Source organism: Sarcophilus harrisii, chromosome 1, assembly GCF_902635505.1.
Source record: "Sarcophilus harrisii chromosome 1, mSarHar1.11, whole genome shotgun sequence".
NCBI classification, from domain to species: Eukaryota; Metazoa; Chordata; class Mammalia; order Dasyuromorphia; family Dasyuridae; genus Sarcophilus; species Sarcophilus harrisii.
The window spans coordinates 567,553,185-567,567,817 of record NC_045426.1 but is presented as its reverse complement, the minus strand read 5'-3'; the positions used below and the strand labels follow the sequence as shown (position 1 = coordinate 567,567,817).

Here is a 14,633-nt window from a genome sequence, read left to right as displayed (position 1 = left end):
GTGGTTTAGTGGAATAAACCTTGGACTTAGAGCCAAGAAGGTCTGACTGAATGAATGTGTGATCTGAACAAATCACTAATCCTCTATGAACTTCAGTTTATTCATGTGTAAAAGAAAGGTGGTGAGACTAAATGATCTCTAAAATCTCTACCAGTTCTAATATTATCCTCAAAATAAAACCAAAAATTAGTGCTAGGAAACTGGGTATTGTGTACTGTCTTGTTCAAGTCTATGTCAAAATCTAAGTATGAATGGGAGCATGATTGAGCTGTAACATTCTATGATTTTCAAGTTTTTTAAAGTAGAATTAAACTAAAATACTTATTATGAATCTTAAATATGGAAGGTACTTTTTTGAGATTTATGTATTTTTTATACATAAATGCCCAGTATAGTAGGGCTGGGTATAGAGATAGAAGACCTAGCTTTGAATTCTGACTCTATGTGTTTTACTTTGATCAAATCATTCTTCGCTTTGGGCCTCAATTTCCTTTCTATAAAATAGGAAGTTTTGAGTAGAGGTTCTGGTATTTCCAAATTTGGGACATTCTCTTAAAGTTTACACATGATTTTATTTTATTTTATTTTTTATATTTCCACAAGAAGTCCTTCATAGTATTATCATTAACTCTTTGTATGGAGTATATATGTATGTGACTATTTATATGAGGGATGTAGAAGACCCTTACCCAAAATAACTATTCAGAGATCACTCAAAATAGAAAGCAGAAATGTTGTTTATTAAAACCTCCGGAGGTCTCATTATGAGATAAGAAAGAGAAAGCTCATAGTAGAAGGACAGCTTTTATACAAGAGATTATATCACAAGTAAGAAAACATTGAGAAGGGGAGGGGGAGGCATCTAATTGGTTGTTGCTATTTGGCAAGATGGAATGGAAGGTTTCTGTTTCCCCCAAATCACCTGATTTCTAGGAAAGAGAAAATCAGGCCTTCTGACTTCAGATAGAGTGATCAAGTTAATAGGTAAATAAGTGTCAAATACTGATAAATGTCATCAGTTCAGGTTAAGTAAATATGTTTATAACTGGCCAAGGCTCAAGTAAATATGGGCCTGCACATATTATACAGGTCATAGGGGAAACACAGAAATAATGAAAATAAAATACAGAAAAAGAATTCATACATTCCTATAAGTTCTTCACCTTATCTCTCAATTCCACACATTTATATAAATATATCTGTAACATATATTCACAAGTGAAACTAAGGAATACTTCAGAATTATAAAACTGTACAGATAATCTTAAGAAATATTGAATCACTAAATCCTGAGCACCCTGTTTCTATGACGTCTACTAGATTGGAAGCTCCCTCTTTCCTTCCACAGCTACAATTCTGGTCCAAACCTTAATCTCTTCATATTTAGATTAAAGCCACAGATTATTTGCTTTCTCCTTTTCCCCAGCTTTACCTTTTAATGTTATCAAAATTTTTCAAGATAATCTTTCTCAACTAGTTTCATTATCCCTCAGCTTCCAGGTAAGAGTAATTTAAGTTTTCTTATGAAGTTAGAGATTGGGACTAGACTTGTTATTATATTTGTATAATGGACTCTCAAAAGAGAATACACCCAGTACCAATGCAGACCAGTACTTCTTCTGTAATTTATAGGTTTAGAGAGTTTCCTAGAGTTATAGGAAATTAAGTGATTTAACTTCTGATCATACAAGCAATATGCCTACACCAAATAAATTTTCTCTAATATGAATTATATGATCCAGAGATGCTTTCCATACCAACTCCTGAAAAAAGAAATCAGTAAAGATTTGGGGAAGTGGGTAACCTCAAAGAAAACCTGGAGATAGGGCTGAAGTTATGGAATATAATTATCATAAAAGTGGGGGAAGGTGTAAGAGGTGTGGAAAACTACTTCAGTCAAGACACAAAGAAGGGAACGGGCATACACTCAGCAAATGCTCATTTTCTGTGACTCAATATGTAGGATACAATTATCGTGGGTCACATTTTGCATGACATGACAATATTGCCTATGAGTACTGCTTGAAAAAGCAAAACTATAGCAGTACTACCTAACTTCTTTCCAATTAAGGCACAAGTGACAATAGCTCAACATAATTCTTAAATGAACGATTTTAAAATGAGAATTGTAAGCTACTTAACAAACATACCTTTACCTTTTGTTTCTCATTGTTATTAGTTCTCTAAATGTGAATCCCCCTCAACTCTAACCCTTTCATGTTCTTTCCTCACCTAGGGTATACTGGTCTCTGATAGCCTTAAGTCCACAGCAAATCTCATATTGGCTATCCCTCAATTTCTCTCTCATGTTGGTTCTTATTTCCTTCATTGCCACTGCAGCGATTAAGCTCTCAGGTATTGCCCCCCAAAAGACATAAGCCCTTACACTAAACCCCCCATTTCCTTCCAGCGAGCCTCTATCACCTGCCAGGGACTGGAAGTTGCTGCCACCCCTGTCCATTACCTCTCATTGCTCCACCAATTTTCCTTGGCAATCTTCCCCAAAGTTCTCGGGCCCTCACTCCATCTCCTCCTGCCAGCCGCCTCCCTCTCTTGCCTGGAGCTCTCCTCACGCCTGCCTGCTTCTCCCCCGCTCTGTCTGCGCTCTCCCTCTTTCTCCCGCCAATACCAGCTGCTCTGTTTGCCTTTCCTCTGGCTGCGCTCGTTGCCTTCCTCTTCAGCCTGCAGCCGCCCGCCTCCCTCTCTCAGGCTGCCTGCCTGTCTCTCCCTAGAGCCCACCTCCCCCCTGCCAATTGTTTCCCTCGAGCCTTTCCCTGATTCCAGGGGTGTTGAGTGTGGGGGTGGGTGGGGTGTGGGGCTCGGGGGTGGGACTGAGAGGAGTGTCTTTTATATTTAGGCCACATCACTCCAGTCTTGCCTAATGCCCCCTACCCTAGTGCCTCAGCACCTCCTCACAGGTCTTCCCTCTCCCGGCGCCCCTTGGGGTGGGGCAGGGTAATTCAAGGCCATACTTGGGGAGCCAACAAAGTTTCCGAGCCACGTTGCTTCCTTCTGCTCTCTAAACCTGCGTGGCCCAGGCGCCAGACCGGAGCCCCAAATTCCACTACTCCCCAAGCTTCCAGCACAGATTATTACCAGAGACAAAGGTTTTTAGCAAAAGTCTGGTTCCCCCTTCTTCCCCCCCCCCAACCCCCCCATTTCATTCCATTCTAATTTGGGGGAAAATTGGGATGGGGGGGGGAAGGGGGGGGAGAGAGAGAGAGAGGGAAGGGAGGGGGAAAAGAAGAAGGTAAAAAAAGGGGCAGGCCCAAATGGGAGGGCGATTTAAATTTCTCCCTGGGAAATGGGATTTTGAAATTTTGGGGGGGAAGAAGAGGGGGGTTGGGGGGATTTAAAGGGGGCCCCTTTTGACGGAGCCGGGTGGGGTGGAGGGATGAAGGGGGGGGGGGGGGGGGGGAGGGAGGGAAAGAGAAGGAGGGAGGGAGGGGAGGAGAGGAGGGAGGGGAGAGGGGAGGGAAGAAAGGAGGAGGAAGAAGAGAGAGGAGGAAGAGAGGGGGGAAGGAGGGGGGGAAGGAGAAAAGGAGGGAGAGGAACGGAAAGGGGGGGCAGGGGAAAGAGGATGGAAAACCCGGGGCGGGAAAAGGGGGGGGGGGGAGGAAAAAAGGGAGGAGGGGGGGGGGGGGGGGGGGGGGGGAAGGGGAGGGGGAAAAAGAAAGGAAAAAAAAGGGGGGGAAAGGGGGGGGGTTTTGGAAAGGAAAAGGAGGGGAAGAAAGGGGAAGGGGAAGAGGAGGGGAAAGGGAGGGGAAAAGGGGGAGGGAAAAAAGGGAAAAAGGAAAAGAAGGGGGGACCCCAAGGGGGCCCCGGGGGGGGGGGGGGGCTCCTTTGGAAACCCAGCAGGGAAATTGGGGAATTCCCGGGAAGGCCTTGGGTGGTGGCCAGCTGTGCCCCCCCGCCGCTGCCCCCTAAATTCAAAAAGTTTCCCCTTCCCGAACCCCCCCCGGGTTTGGGAATGAGTTTTAACCAGCTCCAGGACAAAATTTTTATTTTAAAAGGAAATTTGGCGAAAAGGGGGTAGGAAAGGAGGAAGGAGAAAAAAAGGGGGGTTAAAAAAAACCCAGAACCTAATTCAGATGGCGGTTGTTTTGTTTTTGTTTTTCTTGCAAACCTTTCTGTGGATTTTATGGGCTACAGTCTGCGGAGCGGAGCAGTATTTCAATGTGGAGGTAAGAGTACAGCTCCTGTAGGGCTTTCTTCTTCTTGCATAGGCTGCTCCCCCAAATATTTCGTGTGCTCCAGGAAAACGAGGAGCCATATAGCTGAAAGCAGTCAAGGATCTAAACACATTGTTTTCCTTCCTGCAGCCTAGAGACCTTTCTGAATTTTCAGTATTTGATGGATGCTTTTAGGACCACGAATCCCGTTATCCTCAGCAGCACAAAGCACGATGCTGAGCGCTCAAAGACTCAATTGTACCCGGTACATGCTGCTTCTATGGGGAAGAGGCAAAGTCCTAGATACAACAAACGTGCGGTATAATAAAAAGAGCCTGGTAATGAGAGACAGAAAAGCCTAGGGATGGCAGAATGAGTTTGCCTGGCATTGCTTTTTTTTTTTTTTTTTTTTTTTTTTTTGTTATTGCAATTTGTCCCCCTCCTCCTCTAACATTAGCAAAGGCGATTAAATAAAAATCTAAAGGAAACTGTGGGAATACTTGATACTTTAATAACATGACTTTGTGATAAAACACTTGACTAGACAGAGTCTTGTTCTCGTTTAAACATAACTTAATACACTGTAACTAGATCTGCTTAAACAGATGCTGTGAAATCCATCTCTTTCTTTTGAAGTGTCTTCTCTCTCCCCACCCTTGTTCCTATCATCAAAACCAACGTGGCCCAGTCTAGAAATTCCAAGGTGTTTTCATTTTCACTAGAACTCTGGTAAAGCCACGAAGGTGTAACTGTCATTTGTTTACTTTGATAGTTTGGGAGCAGTCAGGCACAAAGGGAAGGGAACTTGAAGATAAGGGTTTGGCAAAACTGTGCTAAATACCTTTCCTGCCATCAACTCAACAAATAAACTAATAATTTATAAAAAGTCAATGGAGTTATATAAACACTTGGATAATGACAATATTAATTTATCACAAAAATGTCGAATATGGGGACATAGGAGGGTCTTAATAAAGTCTCATCCTTTTGATTTGATTTGATGCTATCGTATATTTCTTTGTGATTATTTTGATTCTCCATAAATAATATGGTTTTCAATTGTTGATATTATAAAATATCAATGTCTTTTTATTAAGACATTGTACTTGTAAGCAATGCCAATACCTGTTGCTCAATATTTAAAAAAAATAAAAATATCAACTTATGCTCACATTTATACAAAATTTATGCCATGCACAGGTATGCAACTGCATATAATTAGTTGTGTGACTATAAATAGTTCTTATTGTACCACATAAGAAGTAAAGATTAGTGTGGGGGGGGGGAAATCGAACTATCAGGAGACTAAAGTAATTATGGAAAAAGTGAAGTTGAAAGATGAAGTGATTAAAGATACATATTTTTATGGAAGACAAGCCACATTTTGAAATCTAAAAATATGTGACCTTTAAAGAAAAAAAAAAAACTTTTTTTTCGTGGCTAAACAAACAGATGGAAGTGGGCTGAAGGTCCAGTCTTTTGTGGTAGCAGATTTGTACTTTCTGAAACATATGTCATAGATAGCTTTTTGTAGATAATGTTTAAATTGATAGATGATTTGTAATGTAGTTCATAGTATAGAGAAATAAAAATGAAAATCTGTTGCTTATTATATTTTAAACAAAATGGCCTATTATGGTAGTGGATTTTTGGTAAGAATAAGTTATATACTATATCTTTATTACTATCAGTAGTGGGAGAGTCAAGAGTGACTTGTATATAATTTTTCACTTATTTTCAAAAATTGTTGGATACCATTAAAATCCCATTACTTGATTGGGTTTTTCTTCCAGTGGCTATGTAAATCAGATAAACAGTTGAACTAGTTATTACGATAACTGGTATGAATTAAGACTTTTATTTATAAAACCATTTTTGCTTTTATTTTTGAACTTCTATTATAGTATTCCTCTCCTAAATATATGCAAAACCATGAAATATAGGGGAATGTTTAACTTTAAAAAGAATTATTCCTTTTCCTCTAGAATTTATTAATTAATTTCTACTTTTGAATATAGAATTAGATATAGAAAAAAATCATTATAATAGCATTTAAGGACATTCATGTTATATGAAACACACCACAAAAACTTCTTTGCTAATATGGAAGTTTGCTAAAAAGCTTGAGCAGACTATTGTCTTATTGTGCAATATGCACAGACATCTTTCTGAAATGTTTCTTTAAAATTTTGAATATATATATATATATATATATATAGTTTCATTTTGTGCATAATATTTTAATTTTTCATTTCATCATTGGGTAGCTGTCTAAAATAAAATATTATTGTAAAGAACATAAGATGAAAGCCTTCAATTGATGTATTTGTTTAAACATTAGGGACTTGTCATGTCCAAAACTGTTCTAAAACAAGAATAATGTATTTCTCATTCATGTCTACTAATTATATCCTTGACATGGTTTTTTTAAAAATTGATTTCCAAGAACAGTCTTAGCAGAAACCATAATGATATGAAGCGATTAGTAGGCATTTCAGTACATTAAATATTTGCTATTAACAATATCAAGATGTTAGCTTACTCCAAGAAAAGGATGAAAATCATTCTTGTCTGTCAAAGCAAAAATTTGACTTTATTTATTAATGGAGCTAATTTTTGTGGTACCTGACCTTTTAAAATATATTAGACTTTTGCATAAATCAATATGAAGAGTTTTTGGTCATTTGTTTTGTTTTTGATTAACTCTTACTGTGTCATTTTTCATGGAGAGTGTTATTAAGAAGTAAACATTTCTTTGTACTTTATTTATTCTGTAATTGGTTGACATATCAGAAGTGAAAATGCTCTACAGTAAAACTGAAAGATGCTTACAGATCAAGTCCAAAAAATAGACTTGATAGAGAAGAGCATCCTGAGTAGAAAGGCTGTAGCTACTAACTTCCATTTGTGCTAAAAGGTCCACATTACATCTTCAAGTTATTTTCTAGTTGGATTTGGGGTGGGGAGGAGATGAATTTCAATTGATTGAAAGTGTAAAGAACTATTTGGTGTTGCTGGTAGAATCTTTAGTTACTGGTTGATCAATAATTCCTACTATCCTAAAAGACTTTCACTCCTTCCCTAGTTCTTTTAAGATAAGCAATTCCATCTTTATGGACTACCTATTAAATGTAAAGCAACACATACAAAGATAATTAAATACAAAATACATGCAAAATTTAAATAAATCAGATTATATATTAACAAAATGTATTTATTTTTAAGAAATATTATGCCTTTACTTCTGAAACTTTATAGAAGATACTGTGTGAGTACTACCTCATATCGTTTAGAGGTGATTTAGACATGATGGAAAGAATATTGGACTTGTAGTCACAAAAAATTTCAGATCTGATCACAGATCTAAACTATATATCTTGCCAAACTTGGGCAAGTAATTTAACCCCTTCAGTTTCTCTCTCTGCAAAACAGGGACAATAATGCCATCTTTCAGGATTGTTATAACGATAAAAGGATATGATATTTGTAAAATACACTTATGTACACATATTATATATTGTTATCATTAATTATATAGTTTTGAGAAGTTAAATATTTTGGCAAATATCTTTTTACTTTTATCCAAACAATAGAACTGTATACAATAGTAATTGTGATTTAAAGTGTTTTTTAATGGGGAAATTAAAACATAAAACTTTGAATGATAAACATAGTAAAATGTAGTGAGAAGATTAATCTTCTTGAACACTATGTCTTGCAAAAATCATAATAACTATGTCATATTCTATCATTCAAGAGAGTTCTCCATAATAAAATAGTATGGGATTTAACTGTTGCCATTCATTTATCTTGGTTGTGGTAGTTATTCCCAAAGTGAGTAAATGATTTCCTTTAACAACTTTGAGATTTGTGGCTCTCCTTGTGGATTTATTTGAATCTATCTAAAAAGCTAATGCTTAATTTGGGCAGTTTACCTTTGCATATTTACTCATCAAGGTTTTGTGTGAATTTATATAATATGTGATATTGTACAGTACTTAAAAACATAACCAAAGAGGCAAGCAATTTTGAACCTTGTTCATATTTTGCACAGATCATCAAAGCTGTTATTTCCTTTAAATGTAAGGGTAGTGGTCATAGTACAGGGTTTACTACCCAACCCATTTCAGTCACATTTAGATAAGGAGAATGATTCCTTATGCCTCTTACTAGGATTATTTAGGGGAATTACTTAAACTATTTTTCACCTAGTCAAAATCAGGAAATTACTTGTCTCAAATATCTGACTTTGCTTCATGAATCTATACTCTGGCAGTCTGGTATCATGCCCACATACAATTTACACAGGGATAAAAACTCATGAGAAAGTTCTGAAGTTTGAAGAGGAAAACTAGAGAATGTGTCCTGGAATGAACCAACTCTTCCTTGCTCCACCAGAGGCAAACTTCAGTTGGAGGGAAGGGAAAGAGGTAATTTACCTGTGTTTGGTTCATAAGTAGATTTACCAGAATAGGTGAGGAGGACATTTTTACTATTCAAGGAAATCCAAATAGAAAGGCCAAAAGGCTCTGTCCTGCTATCCAGATAATGGAATTCTGCTTCCTAGAGGGAGATTAAATTTAGTAATTGGTTTCACATCTCTAGTCAGGTTAGAAATGGCACACCTACAGTTCAGGTTTTTTTTTTTTTAATTGTGATAAGTAATGTGCATTTTTTTTTTTAGCATAGTAGATTTTCAATGCACTACTCCAAGCTATTCTTGTTTATTGATGATCAATTTTAATTCATTAGGAAGGGAAAGACTTATTTTAATCCACTATATTAACATTTCAATGTGAGTCAAAAAAATTTAATTCTTTATTCCTCAATAAGAGGTCATAACTTTCTGAATCTTCCCTTCCCACATTTACCACTGAAAACCCGTTATTTATGATACACTTCATTGTACTTTCAGAGACTTTGGTCTAGAAATATAACTTTCACATTTTGTTAAGTTCAGCCATACCTTCTTTTAGAAAATTGACTTCATTGCAATGTACTCTGCTTTTTATTTTATTTTAGTAGTATAGAAAGTTTAAAAAAAAGTCTTCTGATTATTTTTTCCAATGACCTGTTTTTACTTGTTCATAACTAGGCCTTTTCTCTTTACCTTAGGTCAAGAATAATAGCACTTAACATTTCATTACTGATAGGTCTATGCTTAATTATCATTGATTCCCTTCCCCACCTCTTAAAGAATAGTAAAACTACTTACATTTTCCCCTTCCAACTACTTTTTGCCCACTCAAGGATAAAGTTGTGGTTAAGCTAGTGAGCTATTTATAGTAATTAAGACATTGTCTTTTTTTTTTTTTTAAATTGGTTACATTGGGATGTAATGGAAAGAAGAAAGGACTAGTAGTTGATATCCCAACTCTCTGCCATTTTCTATGAAATATTGAGGAAATATTTAAATTGATTGGGTCTCATTTTCCTCAGTGATAAGCTTGGATCCTCTTAAGGTTTTACAATATAGATCTCTAAAGTCAATGGAAAGGCAGTATCTAAGACATTTATCTCTGGGACTAGGAACAATTTAAATAGAGAGCTTTGATAAATCAGAGTTTTTTTTTTTTTTTCTTCAGAAGTGTGGATGAAGCCCACACAGCATAAAAAAGATAGACTATACAATTTAAGGTTACCATCTATTATTCATGGTGATAAAATTTTGGAAATAACTGTGGATTTTTGTTAAGCAGGAAAACCATCAAAAATCCAAAATACTTAGCATTATATTTTATAAATATTAAAAGTATTTACTTGTTAAGATTTTTAAAAAATCTTTAAAAACATGAAGTAATAATTTTTAAAGGCTCATTATCTACAATTGATATTTAAGTCATCAAAGTATCAGATGAAAAAGAAGCATAATACCTAAAGTTCAATATTCCATTTAATATTTTATCTATTTTGTGGTCAGATAAGAGAATTTATATATATATATATATATATGTTTATATATATATTCATACACACATGCACATAGATATATGTAAACTTACCTCATATTAGATGTAATATGACAGATTTTTTCTCCTTTTTATTTGGAACAGTGATACTCTAATTTTTTTTGTTTGTTTGTTTTATAAGCCAATTTATGAATGAAGAAATGTTTAGGTGCTAGATATGTGATGATATGGTGATTCTTGATTGCCTTTGCTTTCTTTTGGAAACTTATTTATGGACTCTGAGTTTAGTCATTGGACCATATGGATATTGATATTGTAATGCTAATTTTCTTTAATATGTACTAATGACCTCTCTAGAACTTTTCCTGGTTGTTCCTTATCTACTCCCTGTTTGTCAGAGTTTGGACCAATGGGTCTGCATCAATGAAGCATTCTGATCTAGTCTAGAAGTTACGAAGGGTACCATCAGTTGGAAAAGATTATTAGTGCTTTGGCCTGACTCCTTAACCTTTGGCTAGTTGCTTCATCTAGATGTAGTATGCAAAAAGAGGCTAGAAGAAATTGTTGAGCTTCTTGTAGTACCACATGGTTGGAATAGCTATCTAGTTTATATTAAGGATGGACACAATTTGAAATTGTTATATGTAGCAAATATCTAGCCTATCACAGATAGTGAGTTGAAATTAGTTTGTACATATAGGTATAAAACTGATTGAAATATTTGTGGGTCATTTGGCACCAGCAATTACATAAAAAATGAACTAGGAAGAAAAGTTATACTTGCTTGCCAGAAAAAAATCTATTTGCTCCAGGCATATGAGTGAGGGAGTATAAGTGTAATGTTGCAGAGCTGCCTTAAATAGTCTATCCTTTTTAGGTGTAGAATCAGGTCAAAAATTGTACATTTTGGTGACTCTACATGCTTTTCTGGTTTTACTTGAGCAGAAGTAGTTTAGTTTAAGTTTAACTTTTGCAGAATTTTAATTCCTTTGGCTGAACTTTATGCTTTAAATTTAAAAGGTTAATTTTAAAAGCTGGATTCAGTTAACTTATAGACAAATTGTTTAGTACAGTAAGATCTCATTGTCATGGAACAGGTCTCAGTTAAAGTCATTATGGCTCATTTTTCCTAAAAGGGAAGAAATAGGCAATTTTTTTCTTCAAGTTTATATTTTAAAATGTTCTATATTGATGTAAGCATGTTGTCATACCTTAAGATTTATACTTTATTTTGTGGAAACACTTGACCAGGTTTTCAGAGTCATATTTAGTACAAACACCAACTTTGACATAAAACAGTAAAACAGAATCCAATTTAAAGGAGCAGAAGCACTTGCTTGGGAAGGTAAAATGCACCACTTGTTTCTTTCTTCCCATAAAATCCATACAGAACTTTTAAAATATTACATGTATAAAATGATTCTGTATTCTTCACACCAATCAAACTTTTATTTTAAATGAAAAATAGGATATTGTTAAGTGAAGGTGGTAGATGAAGGAGAATAAGAGGTGAGTGGCATAACAAATCAAACAATTGATTAGAAATAGTTTTTAGAAAGATAGCTTCATAAAAAGAAAATTGAGACTTGGCTAGGGAGATGAGTAGCTAGCATAAATTCCATTTTAGTAAGATGTGGGTTTTTCTGTAATTGTTTAGTCATATTCATGTTATGTTTGTAAAACTGTTATATTAACTCTATTTCATGTCCAAAAATCACATGCACCTGATGTGATGTCAGTGGAATGTATGCATATTTTTTTAACATCTAGCTTGTTGGAGAATCAGCCAGACTCAGAATGATGTAAGTGGAGGTATTTTTTTCCATGGGAACTTTTTCACAGTTCAATTCATACCATATGTTTATGGTTTGTTATTGTTTAGGAAGATTAAATATATATATATTTTTGGAGGAAGGTCTAGGTTCAATACATTGCCTGTTCACATTGAATACTGCTCATAATTACCTCCTGTGATTCTAATGCTTATTTCGCTTGATATGGGTATTTGTCAATTCTGTACTTTTGTTATATGGCAGGAACATAAGCTGATGGATGGGCGGGGTATAGAGGTTTATGGAGAAACCACATTTTTTTCTCTTCTCTTTGAATGTAGTAGAAGAGATTCAAATAACTTCCAGAGTCAAATTCATATGGAAAGACATGAACAAAATTGAAAACAAACTTACTTGGGACAAGAGGATTCTCAGTAATGATTAAAGTTCTCAATTTATGATACAGATATCTTGGAGGCTTTGTATATTTACTTTATAACAATAATTCAATTGACACAAGATAATATGTGGTTCTCATTGTTATCTGTCAGTGTTAGGGAAAAGCTACTTCTCTCAAATTTGATGTTGGACAAATCTCTTAATTAGGCTATGAACAAGTTTTTTTTTTAATTTGTAAGATAAGCATTATTAAATTTACTGATTAATTATGGTGTGTTATGATGATGTGAGGAACTGAAAAAAAATTAAACTGTCAAAAGATCTTCCTCTTTATAATATACTTAAATACCAAAAGGACCAGTAGTAATGTCTTGAGATATAAGGAAGTTTGTTGTCCATAAGTGATCTTCAGAATTATGAAAATAGTAGACTAAAGTACTCACTAAGGATCATTAATGAGAAGATAATTGGATAATTCTAGTGGGGGGAGGTGGTGATGGTGGGGAATATTTTGCTTTACTTGAACCCTACAAACTATCCACCTTAGTAATCTTTAGGCACATAACATAAGTCGATTGCTCATTCTTTATCTGCAAAATGATTGTTAAAAATAACTACCTTTGCTACTTAATAGACAATGCTAAGAAAAAATGAAATCGTATACTAAAGATTTCTCAAAAATTAATGCAGATGTGATTTATTGAAATATAATGGATGCCCAATTAGAAAATTAACAGGTTCATGATATCATTTTCTCCAAATGTGTAGCATAGGCAAAAACCCTTACTGCTGGAGTCTGCCCTGATAAGAGAGTACAATAGATCTAAAATGCCTTACACCTTTGACTATATTTTACTAACATGTTGCCAAGATACTTCTTATGCTACCCCCAAACTGGTTTCATTAAGCAATAATTAAATCAATACCAATATTTTTATTTTATTTATTTATTTGGGGGGAAAGGGGGAGAAGGAAAGTGGATGGATTTTTCTATGGTTCTACTGAGCCAGCCTGGTGACTTTCCAAACTAAAATTCCCTGGCTGCCATTTCCCTAAGTGTGCTATTTCCTTGTATAAGAATGTAAAATCCCTGAAGGCAGGAACTACTTCTGAATCTGTAGAATTAAATACAATTCCTGGAATAATGGAAGTATTCTTATGCTACAATTGAAGCCATTGTCCTCTACTCTATTCTTAGTGAAGGTACAGTACTCCTTTTTATTGTAAGTTTTACTAAAAATTCTAAAATTCTACTCCCTCCGAAAAATACAGATAATTTTTATAGGAAGAAATACTGAAGCTGCTATTAACATTATAGTATAAGTATGGGAGAGGAAGAGCATTCAACTGTCTACCAAATTGCAGGTCTACAGAGCCACTGTTCTGACTTTGTCAGGGTATGCCTGTGAAACCTGCATAGTTTACTAGTACCAAACTAGAAACTGGAACTGTTTCCATTTTATCTTAGAAAATTCTGAAGATCACCTGGCAAGATAAGATAAAGGATAATGTCCTCTCTTGAACTGAATTGCCAAGCATTCAAACTACAACATAGAATGCGATTTTATGGGCTAGTCACATAGTCTGAATGCCAAGCATACATTTAGCTAAAGATTTATTTTATGGAGAACCCATATAAGACAAATACTCACATGGATATCAGAAGTAATACAAGCATACTCTCACGATCTCTCTGAAGAACTCTATATTGTGATGTATGGAAAATGTTGACATAGGACCCCTCAGCATGTGGAGACTTCATTAAAGAAGGTGCTGTGCTCTATGAGCAAAGCAGAACCTAAGTAGCTTAAAATAAAACCAAACCAAAAAAGAAAAAGAAAAAGAAAACTGTAAATCTAGAGAAATCTACCCCTAATGTTCAAATGGACTATCTGTTATAACCTATGGGTAGAGACTTCTGAATGATTAGCCACAGTTAAACACATTGTACTTGATTCTAACAAAATGCTATCATTTTGGTTCTCTTCAAGTACAAAGGACAGACAAAAACAACAATACATTATTTTCTATCATATTCCAAAGGAAATGGACGTTTTCTAGGACTCTAGAGGGCCAAGCAAAAGTCCAATAATTAGAAGCCATATGGAGACAGATTTTCTTTCAATTTAAGCAACAAAAAACACATCAACTTTCTAAAAGTTAGAATGGTAGTGTCACATTTCACTTGAGGTCTTAGAGCAGAAGCTGAACAGTCACTTGAATACTGTGTTATCAATGATATGCATGTTTATATATGAATTAAATGTGAGGATCTCCAAAGTCCTTTCCAAATTTAAAATTCTATTAAGATAATGACCAAATTTGTAAAATTACCTCACTTTCTTTTTAGGAAAAATAATCTCACAACCTTCATTCATAGA

General features: G+C 35.1%; 1 protein-coding gene across 1 annotated transcript in view; it reads left to right on the top strand.

The window, feature by feature from the left end:
- Nucleotides 1-4,091: 4,091 nt before the first annotated feature.
- MMP16 (matrix metallopeptidase 16) overlaps nucleotides 4,092-14,633 on the top strand; it is a 388,493-nt gene continuing 377,951 nt past the window's right edge. The window contains exon 1 of the mRNA XM_031947021.1: nucleotides 4,092-4,184. Within this exon, the coding sequence (XP_031802881.1) occupies nucleotides 4,092-4,184 (93 nt within the window). The remainder of the gene's footprint in view (nucleotides 4,185-14,633) is intronic.